The sequence below is a fragment of the Heloderma suspectum genome, chromosome 2 (genome assembly GCF_057233095.1).
Source record: "Heloderma suspectum isolate Gila_16-S chromosome 2, 16-S_ref, whole genome shotgun sequence".
NCBI lineage: Eukaryota > Metazoa > Chordata > Lepidosauria > Squamata > Helodermatidae > Heloderma > Heloderma suspectum.
In genome coordinates, this window is record NC_139459.1 from 233,245,790 (window position 1) to 233,263,910 (window position 18,121).

The 18,121-nt window shown below is 46.5% G+C and overlaps 1 protein-coding gene across 7 annotated transcripts in view; it reads right to left on the bottom strand.

Moving 5' to 3' along the window:
- The window catches only part of ADGRE5 (adhesion G protein-coupled receptor E5), a 58,665-nt gene that overhangs the window by 6,022 nt on the left and 34,522 nt on the right, over nt 1–18,121 (bottom strand). For 4 of the 7 annotated variants that reach the window (XM_084838483.1, XM_084838486.1, XM_084838484.1 and 1 more), the window contains exons 4-12: nt 15,342–15,485; nt 10,605–10,651; nt 8,711–8,803; nt 5,812–5,980; nt 5,059–5,166; nt 3,695–3,924; nt 3,219–3,392; nt 1,350–1,541; nt 14–231 (exon numbers count right to left, since the gene is read on the bottom strand). In XM_084838483.1, coding sequence (XP_084694609.1) covers nt 14–231; nt 1,350–1,541; nt 3,219–3,392; nt 3,695–3,924; nt 5,059–5,166; nt 5,812–5,980; nt 8,711–8,803; nt 10,605–10,651; nt 15,342–15,485 — 1,375 coding nt within the window. Of the gene's footprint in view, nt 1–13; nt 232–1,349; nt 1,542–3,218; nt 3,393–3,694; nt 3,925–5,058; nt 5,167–5,811; nt 5,981–8,710; nt 8,804–10,604; nt 10,652–15,341; nt 15,486–16,709; nt 16,842–18,121 lie in introns of all 7 variants that reach the window. The other 3 variants (XM_084838480.1, XM_084838485.1, XM_084838482.1) reach the window with 1 other exon arrangement.

Below are 18,121 nucleotides of genomic sequence, written 5' to 3' on the forward strand. Positions count from 1 at the left end.
CCCCAGGACTCACTTTTTGTTGCCGTAGCCCTTGCTATTTGCAGCAGCTGAGATGCCCACCACGATGGCCGGTATTCCATAGCCCACAAGGAAAATGTGCCAGTGCTTGAGGCTGTGTGTTTTGAAGACCTGAACCACCATCAAGTAGAGTTCCACACCCTCCAGCAGCATCCAGCAGAAGACAGACAGGAAGAAGTAATGCAGCAGCCCAGCCACTATGGCACATATTGTCTGAGAGGGGAGACAAGACCAAGAGGAGGTTGTGAAGGAGCTGCTTGTCGAAGTCTTTTGGCACAAGGTTCAAACTCTGGAGGGGACAAAGTCTCTACTACTTCTGAGAAGCCCTTCCTCAAGCAGGCAGGGCTAGAGTCTGCTCTATGAGATGGCCCATATTTGAGATCTATTGTCCTGCCACAGTAACAAGCTCCTCTTCACCTGCCTCCAATGAAATGGGTGCTGCAATTCGACACTGCAAAGCAAACTGCCTTCCTAGCAAAAGCCGCTGCAGTTGTGACAGAGGTTTCAAAATCCATCCCATTACTATGAGGGGTTTTGGGCATTACTATGAGCCAAAAGTAACGGGCTGCATGTTCCGCCATGTCTCTGTCTTCTGCTCCACATCAGGGCATCTTCCACACAGAGGAAGATGCAAAACATGGAAATGTGAAGGCAAGGGAGCAGCATCCCATTCCCACTGCATTGCTGTAATGTCCAAAGGAAAAGGAAAGGTTCCTCCTGTGCAAGCACAGGGTCATTACTGACCCCTAGAGGGATGCCGCTTGCGCTAGCGTTTTTGTGGCAGACTGTAGCGGGGTGGTTTGCCATTGCCTTCCCCAGTCGTGACTACCTTTCCCCCAGCAAGCTGGGTCCTCACTTTACCGACCTCGGAAGGATGGAAGGCTGAGTCGACCTAAGCCGGCTACCCGAGACCCAGCTTCCGCTGGGATCGAACTGAGGTCGTGGGGAGAGCTTCGGTTGCTATACAGCCGCCTTCCACTCTGCGCCACACGAGGCTCCAAAGCCACTCCTAAATATTGTGTTGCTGCTTCTTAAAACATGCTGGAGCCACCAGTTCCTCGGTCCTGTTTACTCCCCTCTTGAAGGAATAAGCACAGGTCTGTGTAATGCTGTCTGCTGGAAGTGAACTCAAGGGATGCCTGTCAGTCAGCGCAGGAGCCCGCTATGGCCTATGTCCCTGGTCAGAAGGTGGGAACTTGTTCCATCAACAGGAGTGCTGCAGCAGGGCCCTGGGCTGCCACTCATCTTCCCTCCCGGCTGCTTCCCTTGGGATTCCTCTCGCCACCTCCCCTGAGTTCATACTAGTTGTCCATCCCACCCCAGTGAGTTACCGTGTTGCTAGCGTTTCCGGCGCCCATCAGGAAGGTGACGTAGCCGGCAAAGAGTGCCAGGCAAAGGTGGAGGTGGATGGTAGTGCGGATGCCTCGGATGGCGTGACAAAACAGGAAGGTGAGGATGGAGCAGAATAGGCAGACCAGAGACACAACCAACCCAACTTTGGTGATGATCGTCAAGCCCCGGTCCTGCCAGAATGACAAACGGTTAAGGCAGTGCAATACAAGCCAAGTTTTAGCAGAAAGTTGGCCATCACCAGCTGGCTGGCACATCTAGCCAGCAAAGTACCTCCTGACAGAAGACTCAGATAATAAACAACTGAAGTGGCAAGCTGTAATACCAGCTCCCAGTATCTAGGAAGCAACGCTTTGATCTTATGGCAAAGGGCAGCATGGCTGGCTGGTTTCTGTTCCTGGAAACTTTGATGGGAGGACGGTGCAGAAGTAGGATTAAAGTGTGGTTCTGCAGAAAATCCCACCCTGATTTCTAGCCTGAGTATGATGAAGCATTCCCTGCTCTTTGTGCAACCTGCTTTAATTATGCCACCTCCTTGCTAAACACCAGTGACAGATTAAAACCAGGCTCCCATAAGTACCCTTACCAAAACCTAACTCCTGCCCTTGGTCCTGAGCTCGCCTCCGTGCCTTCTCCCCAGGATGGTACTTCAGGACCACTAAAGAGCAGGTCCAGTGGCTGTTTTTGTGGGTCCTTGGACACCAGGGAACCAGTAGACCCCCTGTCCCCTACGTTCCCCTGCCACCTGCGAGAGGAATGAGTTGATATGCTTCCTTGGACTCTCGGCTAGCCAGCCAAGGGAGCTTGGCCAAAGTCAGGTGCAGAAGAGTCTCCTCCCCTGCCGAGTCCTTCCCCTCCTCAGTCTCTGTGCCCAGCTGCCACCTCGGCTTCCTCCTGCCCTTGCTGTGGGCCTGTCCTGGGTCTCCTGCACTCACCTGCCCCTGCTACAGCAGGATGAGGCTCCATGTGCTGGCAGGCAAGTGAGAGAGCAAGACAGTGGCCTTCCCCAGCCTGGTGCCCTCCAGGTGTTTTGGACAACTCCCATCAGTCCCATCCAGCATGGCCAATGGTCGGAATGATGGGAGTAGTTGAAAACATCCGGAGGGCGCCAGTTTGGGGAAGACCGGACTAGAGGGTGGGAGGGCAGGCAGCCAGTGGGAGGCATGTGCTGCAGAAGCAGTGCTGGCTGAGCCAAGTGACCCCTCCCACCCCCCCTTCAAAAGCGCCACTGCCATCATGCCACACCCCCTTGCTCCATGCTGGCTGCTCTCATGTGCATGTCTGAGCAGGCACCCAAGCCCGTGCAGAGACAGCAGTCGTGTCTCCAGTGGAGGGTTGGCTTCCTACTCCTCTATGGACCCTAGCAGGTGCCTGACTCCACTGGACCCGTGAAGAAGTCTGTTCTCTGATATGCTAGGAGCATAAACAGTGGAAGCACAACATTCAGAGAGGAAAGTGCTGTCTCTCCATGCAGAGCGAGAGCCTTTGGGGTTGCTTCAGACGTTGCACTCACACACAAATGACGTATGCAGCCCTTTCAACACTCATAGAGTAACACCTTAAAAGAGGAAGTGATCTGTCTCCTCTGTGTAGAACACATGCATCAGACCGTGGGAAGACATGTGCATATTTCCTGCTTAGATTTTACACAAGGAGCACAAATACTGGATGCCACGTTTTGTCATTTCCTTGTAATGTCTGAACACTGACACGCTTACTCCCTCTCGAGCCTACAAGCCCTTGAGTCACAGTTGCGGATCCTCCTTATTGCCCTTTTTCTCCAGTCAGTGCCTGAGAAGACAGAAGCCCATGGCAAGGATCAAGTCTCCTCCAGGCCCTTTGGCACTCACCTCCACATCGTAGAAGGCCATGAGCACAGCAAAGCTGGTCATGTGGTTGCACTGGCAGTGAGTGCTGGTGGTGGTGCTGGAGCTCAGGCGTGTGCAGCCTTTTTCAGACCAGCGCCCGCTGCCGTTAAGAGGCTCCCAGAAAGCACAGATCACCTTCAGGTCAGGCCTGGAGTCCTAGGAGGGGAAGAAAAGAATCGCGGATGGATGGTTTGAGATACCTGCAGGTTAGGAGAAGGGGAGCAGGATTCATACTCAGTGACTTGAAAAATGTTGAAAGATGGACTCTGTACACATAGAACATAAGGAACTATACATAAACTGAACTTACTGCCCTTAATGTGGATCAGTGAGATGTCAACGTCTGGTCAAGCGGGCCAACCAAGAAGGTCCACTTCCTCATGTAGAAGGGTGAGGATGGAGTAGAGAACTGGCACACTGAGAGTATTAGGGAGGGAAATGGAGAATCAGCTACTCACTGGTTCCCGGTGGCTGAAGTTGAAAGTGACAGGGATGCTCAAGGACGTAGTCTCGTTGTGGTCTACAAAAGCAGATGCCACCCTGGACAGTACCTCGTAGTTGCGCTTGCCTGGCATCTCTGCCCATTGTGGTGCCTTTCCAACTTGCTCCCATTCTTTCCCTTTAACATCAGCCTCAGTCAGGATGGGCCCTAGGTTGTGGTATGAGAGCAGGCCAACCAGGCTGAAGGCTGGAAAGATAAAATTAACAGCTCAGTGGCTCCCTCGGAACTGAGGACTCAAGAGCTGCTGGTATGATAGAACACGAAGGCCTGGTGCAGCAGAATGAGGTGACAGAATCTTGAAATGGTAGAGAGGACTGTACCACATTAATCTGAAGATGGAGGGAAATCACATTTTTAATGGGAAAAATCCTCCACCCCTGCAAACAGAAACTTAGTACAGCAGGGAGTGGGCTGGCTTACAGCCTCCCCTTTCATATGCTTGCTATTACGGGCAATATTTTATGGGGGGGAGCACATTTTAAAAAAGGCACCCCCAACAACAGTCTCATGTATAGTCCATTCTGCCATCTTATTGTGCTACAGGTGTGGTCTAGTTCTAAGAAATGTAATAATGCATGAGAAGCTCCCTCTGTTATCCATTAAGCACATAAAACTGTCCTTTCTCCATCTAGCACAGCATGCTGCTGCCAAACGTGGCCAGGCAGGTGCCTCTGGGAAGCCCATAAGCAGAGCATGAAGGAAACAGTCCTCTCCTATTCTTTGACCATTTGGTATTCAGAGGTATGCTGCGTCTGAACCATTTAGCTATCACAGCTCACAGCCACAGATAGAACCATCCTCCATGTATTAGTTGAATCCTTTTAAAAAACCACCTAAGCTGGTGGCCACCTCCACACCTTGTGGCAAAGAGTTCCACAGATTAAATTAGAAGCACACTTCCTTTTGCCAGTCTTGAATATTCTGCCAATAAAATCCACTGGATAACCCCTTCCTTCCCTCTTTTCGTAACTAATTCTTTTTTCTTAAAATGGAGCTCTTAACATATTTTCCCACTTAGTTGTCTTCTTTTCCTCCGCAAAGAAAGCCCCCACATACTTTAGCTTCCCCCAACATATACCCAGGCCAGCTTTAGAGGGAACTGCCCCCAAGCTTCCCTGTCTCCTGACACTGCCCCACCACCCAGTTTGACACTAGAGGGAGCTGCCTGCCCCCCTGCCACTGCCCAGCCCCCCAAGCCTGGCCCTGAAGCTGTATCCAAGGGGAGCTGCCTCTCTCTGCTGTTGCCCCTTCCTAGCCTTTCCCGGCAGTAGAAGGCATTGTGCTGTGGGCCACAGTGCACTGCAGTGCACACGGGATTACCTTCCCCTTCTTTGCTTGCTGCTTCCCAGTCTAGCTCCATCTGTGTCTCCTCCTGCAACAGCCAGGCTGGGCTCTGGCTCCTGTTGGTCCTGATCTGTAGAGCCAGCTCTGGAATGAAAGAAAAATCAAAACAAAACCCAGGCCAGTGTGGACAGCTAGTAGAAAAGAGCAATGGGGGGAGAGCAGTATCCTTGGAACAAGCATCCCTTTCTTCAAAATAGCCCACCTACTCCACTCAGAGTCGTTCCCAACATGGGAGAGATCCTGTGAACAACAGGGCAGATCTGGAAAGAGGGGTCATAATATTCCCAATATTCCAGTGTCAGCCTCCTTCCCCACCCCCTGCTCTGAAAGTGCTATGGGGAACTTCAGGCCTGTGGGCCCAATCCAGCCCCCAAGGGTTCCCCAAAAGGCACAACCCTTTCCTCTGACTACCAATCATTTGCTGGTTTTCCAGGTTTTGCACCCCCCCCCCATTCTGAAAGGTTGAAATGCCCCTCCTAAGGCTTAGTTACTGGCAGCAGGCACTTTAAGCGAAACTGTCATTTTTTTGCATTCTGGCCCCTCCCCTTTTTATTCTGGCCCCACCGACCACTGGAATTCAGCCCCCCAGAGCTTCTCAAAAACTGAACTCCGCCCGTGGCCTGAAAGACGTTCCCCGCCCCTGTGTTATGGGGCACCTGCAATGGAGAAAGGAGGAAAGGCCTGACTTCTGCCACCAAGGAAGCCTCATATCACCTCCTGTGCACTAACCTATGCCTTTGCTGGACCCAAAACTGGTGTTCCTATTGGGTAGGACAAGGGCCAAATCTCTGAGGAAGGCCTCCACCATTTCCATCATCTGAGTGGCCATGCGGTGCCTTTGCTCTTTGCTCTCAATCTTCATTTGACTCATTATGTTATCCAGCAGATCCTCCAGTTTCTAAAATTGAAGAAACAATGTCGTTGGTGCTGAAGGGAAAAGCTGGCCTCACTTTCAGACATACATTAGGAAGGAGCAAGTGGGGCGGGGGGGCAATATAATAAACATGAATCCTGACTGGTCAGCTGTCATCAGAATGGAGAGTAACACATGTGAATGCAGTGAGTGCGGATTTCGGTAGTATGTTGCTCATTGTTCACATGGGAACTAGGAGTGTAATTCTATGAACGTGTACACAGAGTCTGAAACCCTTGCCGGCTCAGAGCTTGAAACAACGGGTTGCAGTGCAGATTCTGGTGCACTTTGGGCTGGGAGTGTGCCTGGTGCATCTGATGTCACAGAGCAAAGACTGGTAGCGGTTTGTATGTTCATACCTGTCTTAGGACTTCCTGTTGAACTATAGTTCCCCCATCTTTTAAAGAAAAGCCACCCTTCAACTTTTCTGATTTCAGAGAAAACCATGCAGTATAAAGGAGGGGAGAGGGAGACAATTAGGAAATACTTTGCCTGGTATGGTAATACCCTTATCCAAATCACAATCACTTGGAAGTACAACCCCACTGAATTCAGTCAAATTTACTAACTTACAAGCATCATTAGGACTATACCCTAAAACTGATAAAATTATATTAACAGCATGCAGACAAGGCTCTCATTGTCCTTGCATCTGTAACAAGGTATGCATGTTACATTTCCAGCACCATGAAAATCAACTGGGTTATACAATAGGCAGCAAGCACCTTTGCTTCTGTGTTATACAATAGGCAGCAATATATTTTGCATTTGAATGTTACAAGATTTATGAATACCGCTCTGTCTAAAGAAACAGAAACACTTTGTTTGACAGAGGAGTTGTGTGTAAATAGAAAGCTTGCATGCCGCTACACTTTTATATCTTGCTCGCTCATGTTTCCTTCTGATAAACATTTGTATCCTTTACCTGTTCTGATGGTTGTCCCACTTGATTATTTGCTTTTTAGAAGTCATCTAAGATTATGACCTGGTTTGCATGATCACTGCAGCCCACTGTGGCTTATTAGCCACAGTGAGTTGCAGCACACCTGGGCATCAAGCTGACAATCCAAGCTGCCACAGCTTCTCATTAGGTGCAAACCCAGCGAGGGTGGATTGTTGGGGTGATTGACAAGGCATCCAAAACCCATAGGCTGTTTTAGGGTTGTGGGTGGTTTGTCAACCACACCAACAACCCACCCTCATCGGGTTCTCATATAACGAGAAGCTACGCCACACCCTGAATGTTCAAAATGGTGGCCGCTGCCACAATGAGAAGCTCCGCAGGGAAATTCCCTCATGGTGTCTTCTCATTATAGGTGAACCCACCCTATCTTTGACTGAAATAACTATGTCTATTTTCACTTTAGTGTTTTATTATCATTTTGTGAACAGCAATACCTTTCTGGTACTGAATTGTTTTTAACAATAGCGTATACCTTTGCCAACTGGCAATGGTGCTTTATATCTTTGTTGCCAACTGAAATGCGCAGATCCTTCTATTATTTTATAACGGAATAAAGTTTTTGTCCACCAACCATTTGCTTGAAGCTTCTCCTTCTCTCTCCCTCTCTCTCTCTCTCTGTCTGATACAGGGCTGGTTGTACATTAGGCCGTGATCAGGCAGCAGATGCGGCGGGGGGGCAGCCCCTTGCTCATTCTTCACCTGAGCCACTCAGCCAGTCCCCTCTCCTGGAGGACAGAGCTTTGTATACCACATGGCCTGTCTCGAACCCCGTAAACTAGCTTGCTGTCCTCAGGTGCGGTGGAACACATTGCCTCACCGCCATCTCCGGTGTTGAAATAAAATTCAGCTCTCAGTTAAGATCATTTCTGTATGTAGAAGTGAGGGGGAGGGGCACCATCTTGTCCTTTGCCTCAGGCAGCAAAATGTCTTGGGCCAGTCCTGCTCCGTTGTTCTTGTACCAATAGAAATTATCGCAGCTGGAATTGGTCTAATTCACTCCTGTAAACTGAGCTGATTTTGCCAATATTGTGCAAACATTATTGTTTGTGCTGAGTGACAGAGAGAGGCTGGAAGGCTCTGTGAGTTTGGACACAAGGCAGTGGCTACAAGGGCCAAACTACACAACCTAGATGTTATTTACCTCAGTGTAAGCATGCGCGGCACCAATTCAGATTGGGACTGCAGCATTCTGGGAGGGGAGATTTATGCTCCCCCACCCCATTTTTGTCCTGAAATTCCCACACATTCCTGCGGGTGGGGAGAGGGTTAAAAAAGAACAAACATCTCCATGGAATAAATGGAGGCTTTTTTTCTTTTTTAACTCTCACCCCTCATGGGCATGGGTGGAATTCCAGGAAAAAAAGGAAGGGTGGGAGCTTAAATCCTCCCTCTCAGAGCACCATGGTCCCAATCCAAATTGGGGCACACATATTTACACTGAGGTAAATAAGCCAATCATGCATAGCAAAGCTATGAAGAACATGTAGTTTGGCTCTAAGAGTAGGATATGCAAATAAAGAACTGCTACTGAAGATTGACATAAGGAATTAAGGGGTAACTAGGGATTAAGGGACAGTCATTTTAAGTTCCATTTGTCTTAAACTGAGGTATGGGGGAGGGCACACCTGGCTGGACAGCACCACCTTCTGGCCTCTGTCCCCACATATTTTTTAATGAGTAACACATTCTTCTAACCCTTGCATCTCTGACTTTTGAAATAAAAGCAGGCGTGAAACAAACTTGAAACATACCTGCAGATGTTTCTCCGGATCCATCGGCTTCTGCACTGTCAGTGATGAACTGCAGAGACTTCTCAGTTGTGTTTTAAAGTCGCAGAGGAGCGCCTGCAACCCCCCCCCCGCCAAAAAAATTCCATTAGGTGGAGATGGAGGAAACCAGAATGAGAAGAGGCAACCAAGCTGCTGTGCCTGTTTAAAAGCTGAAGGGCCAAGCTGGATGTATGGCTATCCACCCCTTTAGCCCTGGTGTACTTAACTTTAAAAAAAATAAAAAGCCAGTGCTGGGAACTCTAAGTCAGATCAGGACAATGGTGGGGGGAAGAGGAGCTATAAGCATTTTCTCCGACTGTGGTCCTGATTTGAATCCCCCCCCCCCCAGCTGTTTGCAGTGGGAGGAAAGCTGTGAAGGGCAAGTGCTGCGTGCTGAGCAACTGAGTTTCAGATGCAACAGGAAAGGGGCCATGGGAAACGTAGAGAGTGGAATTTGAAATAAAATGAATGGCTGTAATCCAGTACACAGTTATGCGCACACAAGACTCGTTTAGGACAATGGAGCATGAGGTGACAGTCAACATTTTGTCCTGATGTACTTTAATAGTGAAATTCAAAATAACTCCTGTCTATCCCCAAAATAATTTAAACATTGTCATTTTCAGTAAGCCAAGGTTTTGAAAGCTTGTTTTCAGGAAATCAAACTTTGTGGATATTTTGATTCCATTGCTATATAACACAGGGATTAACTGTGACACTCAAGAAAGATTTCAGAAGCAGACAGCCTTCAGATGGAGAGAATAGGTGGCTTCCAGGGAATAGCAAGGTGATAATTATCTTTCAGTGGGAAATTTCAGGAGTACAAATTCCACAAGCTCTTATCTTTAAAGCTCTAAACTCCCTCTGCCATTGATGGCTGATGCTCTCTCTTAATTGATAAACAAACCAGAGCTGTATATATTCTACAAGTGCACAGCACAGATCCAGACTCTGTATTGGGCACAAAATTTAGAATCCTGAGACTCTGGGCTTACTTTTTCTTAAAAGAGCAAGTTTTTTTGTCCTTACGGCCGCAAAGCAAAAATGTCTGTATCTACGGGGGCAACACTTTGGAAGAATCTTAGGTGCCAGTGTACCAGAAGAGCAGGATTTCTAGTGGTTAGGGGGTGGGCCTTCAGTGCCATGAAAAGCTTTTCGCTCCTCCCCATTCCCATGCGAATTAAGCAACTAAATGATAATCTTCACAATTTGCATAATTTATGCAGGTCATATAATTCAGCTTTCCTTGGAGCAGAATTTTGATTTCTTTTATTTTTTAAACAGTCAATACATGCAGTCCTGGACACAGTGGCCAATTGCCCAAGTTAGTAGAAAGCAAATGGGCAGAGCACTCCTAGGCACCCAGGGGCTGGAGGAAGATCTGTGGTGGGGCATTCGCCACATCCATAGCCTTGTTGGTTCACTGCTGCCAGGGGGAGAGAGGGGTGTCTTTTTCTTCATGCCAGTGTTCTGCTTTTCCCTCCTCCCACTGATCACACTGGAAAGGAAATCAGCTAACCAGCTCCAGTGCTGGCATAGTGTCAGGCCAATCCATGGGCATGTCAGGGAAATATGCGGTCTTTGGATCCTGAAGATTCAAGCCCATCTCTGACATGTCTAACACCCACTCATGACATTTCCTGTTTTCAGTGCTGGCAGGAACACCCCTGGTGGTATATCTACCTCCTCAAAGCTTTCCATGGGTGTATCAATGGGCTTTTGAGACACAAGGGCCAACCCTCTCCACCAGCAGAATGGTGGTGGCCACAACCTATGGCCTCTCAGCCAGCTCTGGAGGAAGGTTAGCATTGCTCCCATAGCCTATTCATGGAGTCAATTTGGTCTTGACAATTAAGGTCCAATGTTTAGGGCTCACCTGTCCATCTGAACAGTCAACACTTGAAGGCACTGGACAGCTCATTTCTGGGGACAGAAACAGACAAGTTATTAGAAAGTATTGCTTTTCATTCCTTTCCAAAAGCTCTTTGTATTCTGCTTGTCTCTTTGAGAACCAAAGCACGTTACATTAATCTTTATATTGAGAGCGCCGTAAAGTTCCTTGTTCAATCGTTAAGTCGTGTCCGACTCTTCGTGACCCCGTGGACCATAGCACGCCAGGCCTTCCTGTCCTACGCTCTCTCCCGGAGTGTGCTCAAGTTCATATTCATTTCATCGGTGATGCTATCTAGCCATCTCATCCTCTGCCGTCCCCTTCTCCTTTTGCCTTCAATCCTTCTCAGCATCAGGGTCTTTTCCAGTAACTTTTCTCTTCGCATTTGGTGGCCAAAATATTTGAGCTTCAGCTTCAGTATCTGTCCTTCCAATGAGCACTCAGGGTTGATTTCCTTTAGGATGGACTGATTTGACCTCCTTGCAGTCCAGGGGACTCGTAAGGGTCTTCTCCAGCACCACAGTTCGAAAGCATCAATTCTTCAGCGCTCAGCCTTCCTTATAGTCCAGCTCTCACAGCCATACGTTACTACTGGGAAAACCATAGCTTTGATTATGTAATGCTTTGTTGGCAAGGTGACGTCTCTGCTTCTTACTATGCTGTCTAGGTTTGCCATAGCTTTCCTCCCAAGGAACAAGCATCTTTTAATTTCATGGCTACAGTCACCGTCTGCGGTGATCTTGCAGCCCAAGAAAATAAAATCTGTCACTGCTGCCATTTCTTCCCCTTCTATATGCCAGGAAGTGATGAGGCCAGATGCTATGATCTTAGTTTTTTTAATGTTGAGTTTCAAACTCTCCACTTTCACCCTCAACAAGAGGCTCTTTAGATCCTCTTCGCTTTCTGCCATTAGGGTGGTATCGTCTGCGTATCTGAGGTTGTTGATAATTCTCCCGGCAATCTTAATTCCGACCTGTGATTCATCCAACCCGGCGTTTCTCATGATGTACTCTGCATATAAGTTAAATAAGCAGGGCGACAATATGCAGCCTTGTCGTACTCCTTTCCCAATTTTGAACCAATCGGTTGTTCCATGCCCGGTTCTGTTGCTTCTTGACCCTTGTACAGGTTTCTCAGGAGACAGGTAAGGTGGTCTGGTACTCCCACCTCTTTAAGAATCTGCCACAGTTTGTTGTGACCCACACAATCAAAGGCTTTAGCGTAGTCAATGAAGCAGAAATAGACATTTTTCTGGAATTCTCTTGCTTTCTCCATGATGCAGCGAATGTTGGCAATTTGATCTCTAGTTCCTCTGCCTCTTCGAAACCCAGCTTGTACTTCCAGTAGTTCTCGGTTTGCATACTGCTGAAGCCTAGCTTGTAGGATTTTGAGCATCACCTTGCTGGCATGTGAAACGAGCGCAATTGTACGGTAGTTTGAACACTCTTTGGCATTGCCCTTCTTTGGAATTGGAATGTAAACTGACCTTTTCCAGTCTTGTGGCCACTGTGGAGTGTTCCAGATTTGTTGGCATATTGAGTGCAGCACTTTAACAGCATCATCTTTTAGGATTTTAAATAGCTCAGCTGGAATACTGCCATCTCCGCTAGCTTTGTTGTTGGTAATGCTTCCTAAGGCCCACTTGACTTCACTCTCGAGGATGTCCAGTTCAAGCTCAGTGACTGCACTATCATGGCTATCAGGGACGTTGAGATCTTACCTGTATAGTTCTTCTGTGTATTCTTTCCACCTCTTCTTAATCTCATCTGCTTCTGTTAGGTCCCTGCCTTCTTTGTCCTTGATCATGCCCATCTTTGCACAAAACGTTCCCTTGAGATCTCCAATTTTCTTGAAGGGATCTCTAGTCTTTCCCATTCTGTTGTTTTCCTCGATTTCTTTGCATTGTTCATTTAAGAAGGCCTTCTTGTCTCTCCTTGCTATTCTCTGGAACTCTGCATTCAGTTGGGTATATCTTCCCCTTTCTCTCTTGCTTTTCGCTTCCCTTCTTTCTTCAGCTACTTGTAAGGCCTCATCAGACAGCTACTTTGCTTTCTGGCATTTCTTTTTCTTTGGGATGGATTTCGTTGCTGCCTCCTGAACAATGTTACGGACCTCCGTCCATAGTTCCTCAGGCACTCTGTCTATCAGGTCTAATCCCTGAAATCTATTCCTCACCTCCACTGTATATTCATAAGGGATATGATTTAGGTCATACCTGAATGGTTTAGCGGTTTTCCCTACGTTCTTCAATTTAAGCTGAAATTTTGCAACAAGAAGCTCATGATCTGAGCCACAGTCAGCTCCAGGCCTTGTTTTTACTGACTGCATAGAGCTTCTCCATCTTTGGCTGCAAAGTACATAATCAATCTGATTTCGATATTGACCATCTGGTGATGTCCATGTGTAGAGTCGCCTCTTGTGCTGTTGGACATGTCTGAGTAGCATGTCTGAGTAGCAATAGCTAAATATGCCTGAACCCAACATAGCACAGATATGATATTCTGTGGACCAGGTAGAAGGCTGCATTGAAATCTGGGAGACCAGGGTTGAAGAAGTCCCACATCAGACCTAGTAGACAAATGTGCTCTCAGAACCCCAGTTCCTAATCTGTAAAATTAAAATAACAGTGACCTCCTCCACAGGGTTGTTGTGAGGACAAATGTATTAAAGATTGTAAAGCACTTTGCACATCAAATCATGAAACATTAGCAAATAATTGACATGCCCTCCAGGCCATCCACAATAAGCATCTTGCACTTAACACTAAACTATCCACCCAGTCTGATGCCCAATCACTTCAGGTGTTTGAAGTCTTTGTGTAATTCTTGTAGGGTCCAGAATACAGGGAGCTGCATCAATTGGCAATATAAGCAAGATGAAAGCAACAGTGATGCAAAGGAGTATTTTCATTCTTTAAAATGACCTAGTCTGCTTCAAGCATCTCCAGCTCTTTTTCTAGGGTACTTTCTTACAATGAAGTTGAAAGGAAGAGTTGCAGAAAGAAAATACTTTAGAAAAAGAACTGAAAATGCTTGAAATGTGCTGGCTCAGAAAAATAATTCTAAAAAACACCATTGTGGCACATCTGGATGTTTTCCTCTTGTTTTTGTAATTATTTTAAAGCCTGCTTTTACTATCCAGGACAGGCAGCCAGATACCCAGAAAAAAAGGAGACTTGCTAGAGATCAAGGTTTAATCTGGTGAAGGTTTTGCCATCAGTTTTGCCCTGGTGAGCATCTACAAGCCAAAAGCTACCTCCTGGCCACTCTCTTGTTCTGGCAAATCCCATGGCTGGAGAGTGGCTGATGGGGTGCCCCTCTCCAGAGTACCCACTAGAAGTGGCAGGGAGGGACAGCACGATTTGCCACTCCTCCCACGCTGCTTGCCTGATGGAAGCACCTGACCCTGCTTCATGAGAGGGCCAGCCAGCAAGGCCATAGTCAGGAATCCTGGGAGCTGTAATCCAAAAAATCTTGACAGCACCAGGGTGGGGGAGGCTGAGCTAGATGAACCAATGGTCTGACTCTGTACAAGGCATGAGAACCACCTTGAAATCTCAACTCAGTCATGAAGCTCACTGGATGATACTTGGTCAATCATTCTCATTCTAAGCTACTTCACAGGGTTGCTGTGAGGGTAAAACAGGGAGTGGATGATGTTTGCTGCCCAAAGCTCCTTGGAGGAACATCATTTGGAAATTATCTATAATATATTCTAATGAGATATAACTGCACACATTTGGACTGCAAGAATTCACAGCCAATTTCACATGCTATGTTTTCATAGGAGTTCATATGCTGACCACAACTATGAAGCAGTTTCGCTCTTCCGCCAAAGTCTTTTAATTATTGAGGGTTGGGGACGGGATCAAATGCTTGTAAACACTAGGATGGACTGGGAACTGTGCAATAATAAACTAATGGTTTTACCCTCATAGTGCCTTGCTGAGTTCCTAGTTTGGTGTTGCCACATGCAACTGGGATTGTGGGCAGTGTGTTGGCAAAAGGCACCTTCCCCCTGGGAAACACCAGCAGTGAATGCATGAATCCAGCCCTGATCATACTGGTCCTGCAGTTTCCTCCATGTGATCCAGTGCAGGCAGAAGACCATCTGGACGACAGGCACTGGGAAACAGTGCACAGTCTGAATGAGCCAGAAGTGGAGAGCAGAGGGTGGCTAATTGTCAATCACTCAGTCTGGAAGAGGAAGCTGTCAAACCAGAGTTCCAAGGGAGTGGAAACTAGCCCCCCCCCCCCCCCCCGAGATGAGCCAACGATGGAGGTTGTTAGAAAATAATGCACCTGGGTAGCCTAGTTAGATGTAGTCTGAGCAGAAAATGATCACACATCTGGAATCAAACTGTCTTTGCATGCAGGGAGCCACTAAAACAAGCTAGGCAAGGTAAGTGTTTTTGGTTTATTAAGGCAATCAATAGAACCTTTTCTGCTCTTTTTCTCTCCTGTGGATTTAGCTTTACTATAGTGTTTATGAGGCAAATAGTGGTGCCATATTAAAGCAAGAACAGCAAGTAAATGTAGGCACCTTTTTTCTAGATTGGGTAACTACACACACTTGTGCACACACACATATGCACCCACACCATTTTCGGCTCCAAATCTACATTTATTACATAGCACAGCCTGCTGCAGTGTCAGCCTCCTACCCATAGAATGCTGCCCCCACCCACATCCCCTTTTCCCAGCCTCCTCCAACAGAATTTACCTTTGCATTTTATTGTGTTCTCATCCCCATGGACAGCATCTGTATACTCGAAATACCCTGGTGGACATGTACACTTGAAGCTCCCTATGAAGTTGTTGCAAATGGCACTTTTGTCACAAGGGTTTTTCTCACACTCATCTATATCTGAAAAGAGAGGGAGATGGGAGAAAAAACAGCATGAGAATAAGAAAGCTGAAAAATGAAGTGAGAAGGAGAAAAAAAAGGAACAACCACACATTTCCTAGGTTCAAAGATCTGTTTGGGATCTGTTTGGGTAGGAGGTACCAAATGTCAATGTAATTGTGAGAAGGAACAAAGTTAGACCTGCCGCAAGGAAATTCCCTGAGAAAATGCCCTGGAAGGACATTGGAATGGTAGCTTGCATACTTCTTGGCTGTTGCAAACAAGTTAATGACAGAATCAGTGGCCAAGTTCCTCTTTTCCATCCAAAGTTCTCGTAAGATGATTTCTCTGTCCTACCTGTAACTTGTATTCCATGTTTTATTGTTGTATATTGTGTTTTAATTATGTCTATATATTTTAAATATGGGTATGTTTTAATGATCATGATTTTATTCTTCTGCTTGTTGTGTAATGAATCAATGACTATGGTTTTTTGTTTTGTTTTTAATGACTATGATTTATTTTTTTGTTTTAATGGGTCTGCGGCCACATAATAAAATGAACTGAACTGATCTGGCGCAAGGCAGCTTGCATAATTCCATGTGATGCTTTGATCATGCTTCCATGAATCAATGTAGTGTATTCACACAGATTGCAGCTGGATTAAATTACATGTCTCTATGGACAAGACAGCCTCTGGAGGACCACATGGACCATATTGACTAGACAAAAGGCATGTGGATTATTCCATGCAGAAATCGACAAAGTTTCCACGCATGAAAACTTTCATCTTCACAAGTGTGTAACAGTGCATATGAAAATGAAGACAGATGATTGTTCTGGATTCCCAGAGTTTATGTACCCACCTCAGAGCTCTTACATGTGATATGTTCATGTATAGGTATGTTACAAACAGATAGATGCAACCTGGGCTATAATTTAAATAAACTGATACTCCACATCAAATCACACCCACAGTGGATGCTCTGCTTCACAAGAACGCTGGCCAAGATCAGCTTAGACAGGGCTCCAGCCAATCTCCCATCCAAGCACTTACCATGCTGGAATCTATTTTGCCTGGGCTACAGTTTCACATGCATTTGGAATATTATATGGGCCCAAAGCATCAGTTCAGACTCACTGTGCAACACTAGTTAATTGCAACACTGGTATAACTTAAGAGGCATCTTCGTCCATGCATTACTTTGGCTGGATAAGAAAAAATGTGTTCCCGTTGAGCTGTACCTCTGCATAGCTTTTTATCATTTTTTCCACTCTTCGCAAATCCTGGCTTGCATACACAATGGTAATCCCCTTTGGTGTTGATGCAACTTCCATTGGGTTCACAGATGGAAGCATTCTTGCACTCATCAATGTCTGCAATGAGAAACCTGCTTCTAGGTGAAACATGGCAAATTGGCCCCAATTTTGAGCATCATTTATCATGGTGAGGAGGAAACAGCTTGTGGCTGGCTGCACAAAGACAAGCCATTCCAATTCCAGCTTGGAGAAAAAATGTATTGACTAAGTCATGCAAAGAGGTATGCTGTAAAGTGTTCACTTAGGCCGCAATCCTTCACATGTTTAGACAGAAGAATTTCCTATAGCTCCCAGCATTCCCCAGCACAGATGGCGAATGCCGGGAGCTGCAGGACTTTCTTCTTTCTAAACATGCATAGGACTGTGGCCTTAGAGCAGTGATTCTCAAATGGTGAGTTGCAACAGCATCATAGCTGTCAGGGTCCCAGGCTGGTATCAGGAACAAGAGAACTTCCTATTCAAGTAAAAAGCTAGAATGAAGAGAAGTATGCTGGGTACATCACATTTCATTGGTGATTCCCAGTTGGAATAAACTGAGGAAACTACAGCTTAGAAGGAGAAAGATCCAAGAGAAATCAGCAAATCAAGTTTCTGGATAAACAAGTGCTCTGTTTCAGCCAGGGAATTTGCATGCAGGGAAGCAGATGAAGCTCAAACGGCACCAATGAGGTTTCCCCTCGTTCTTTAGCCCCTACGTGGGGTAGGGGAATTTAGGGGGGATGTAGCTTGGTGGGAAGCTATAACCCCCCCTACTCATGCACACTGATCAAGAGACAAACCAGGGTTCTGTATGCTTACACTAGAGTTTATATAAAAAAGCATGACCTAGATGCTACGCATTTGACGTAGCATCTAGTTTAGCCCTGATAAGAAGGCAAGGCAAAGATGGAGCTGTTCTCTTGCACTGCTAAAATGAGGGTACCATGATGGGGATACTGCCAAATGATGTGGTGATCTTTCACCCTTCTCTGTGCTGTAATTAGCGTTTTTATGCCACTCCCTGCAGAACCAGAAAGAATGAGAGGAAACTCTAAACAGTTTGAAGGACATCTTTCTTCACTTAGCTTGCAAACACCCAATAGAAATGTTCTGATCCAAGAATTTAGTATAATTCAAAGAAGGATGAATTATTGTTATGGATAGTAAAACACTGCAGAACCACAGTAGTAGTGGAGGGTGAGGAAAATAGCCTGAAGGACGAGTCTTTTGGATAAGCCACAATTATACCTTTAATTAAAACGAGTAAAATTCTAGCCCCTAGTGACACAGATATAAAGCTCGTGCACATGATAGCAGGTTGTGTTACAGTAGCCTTCTCCAATGTGGTGCCCTCCCAA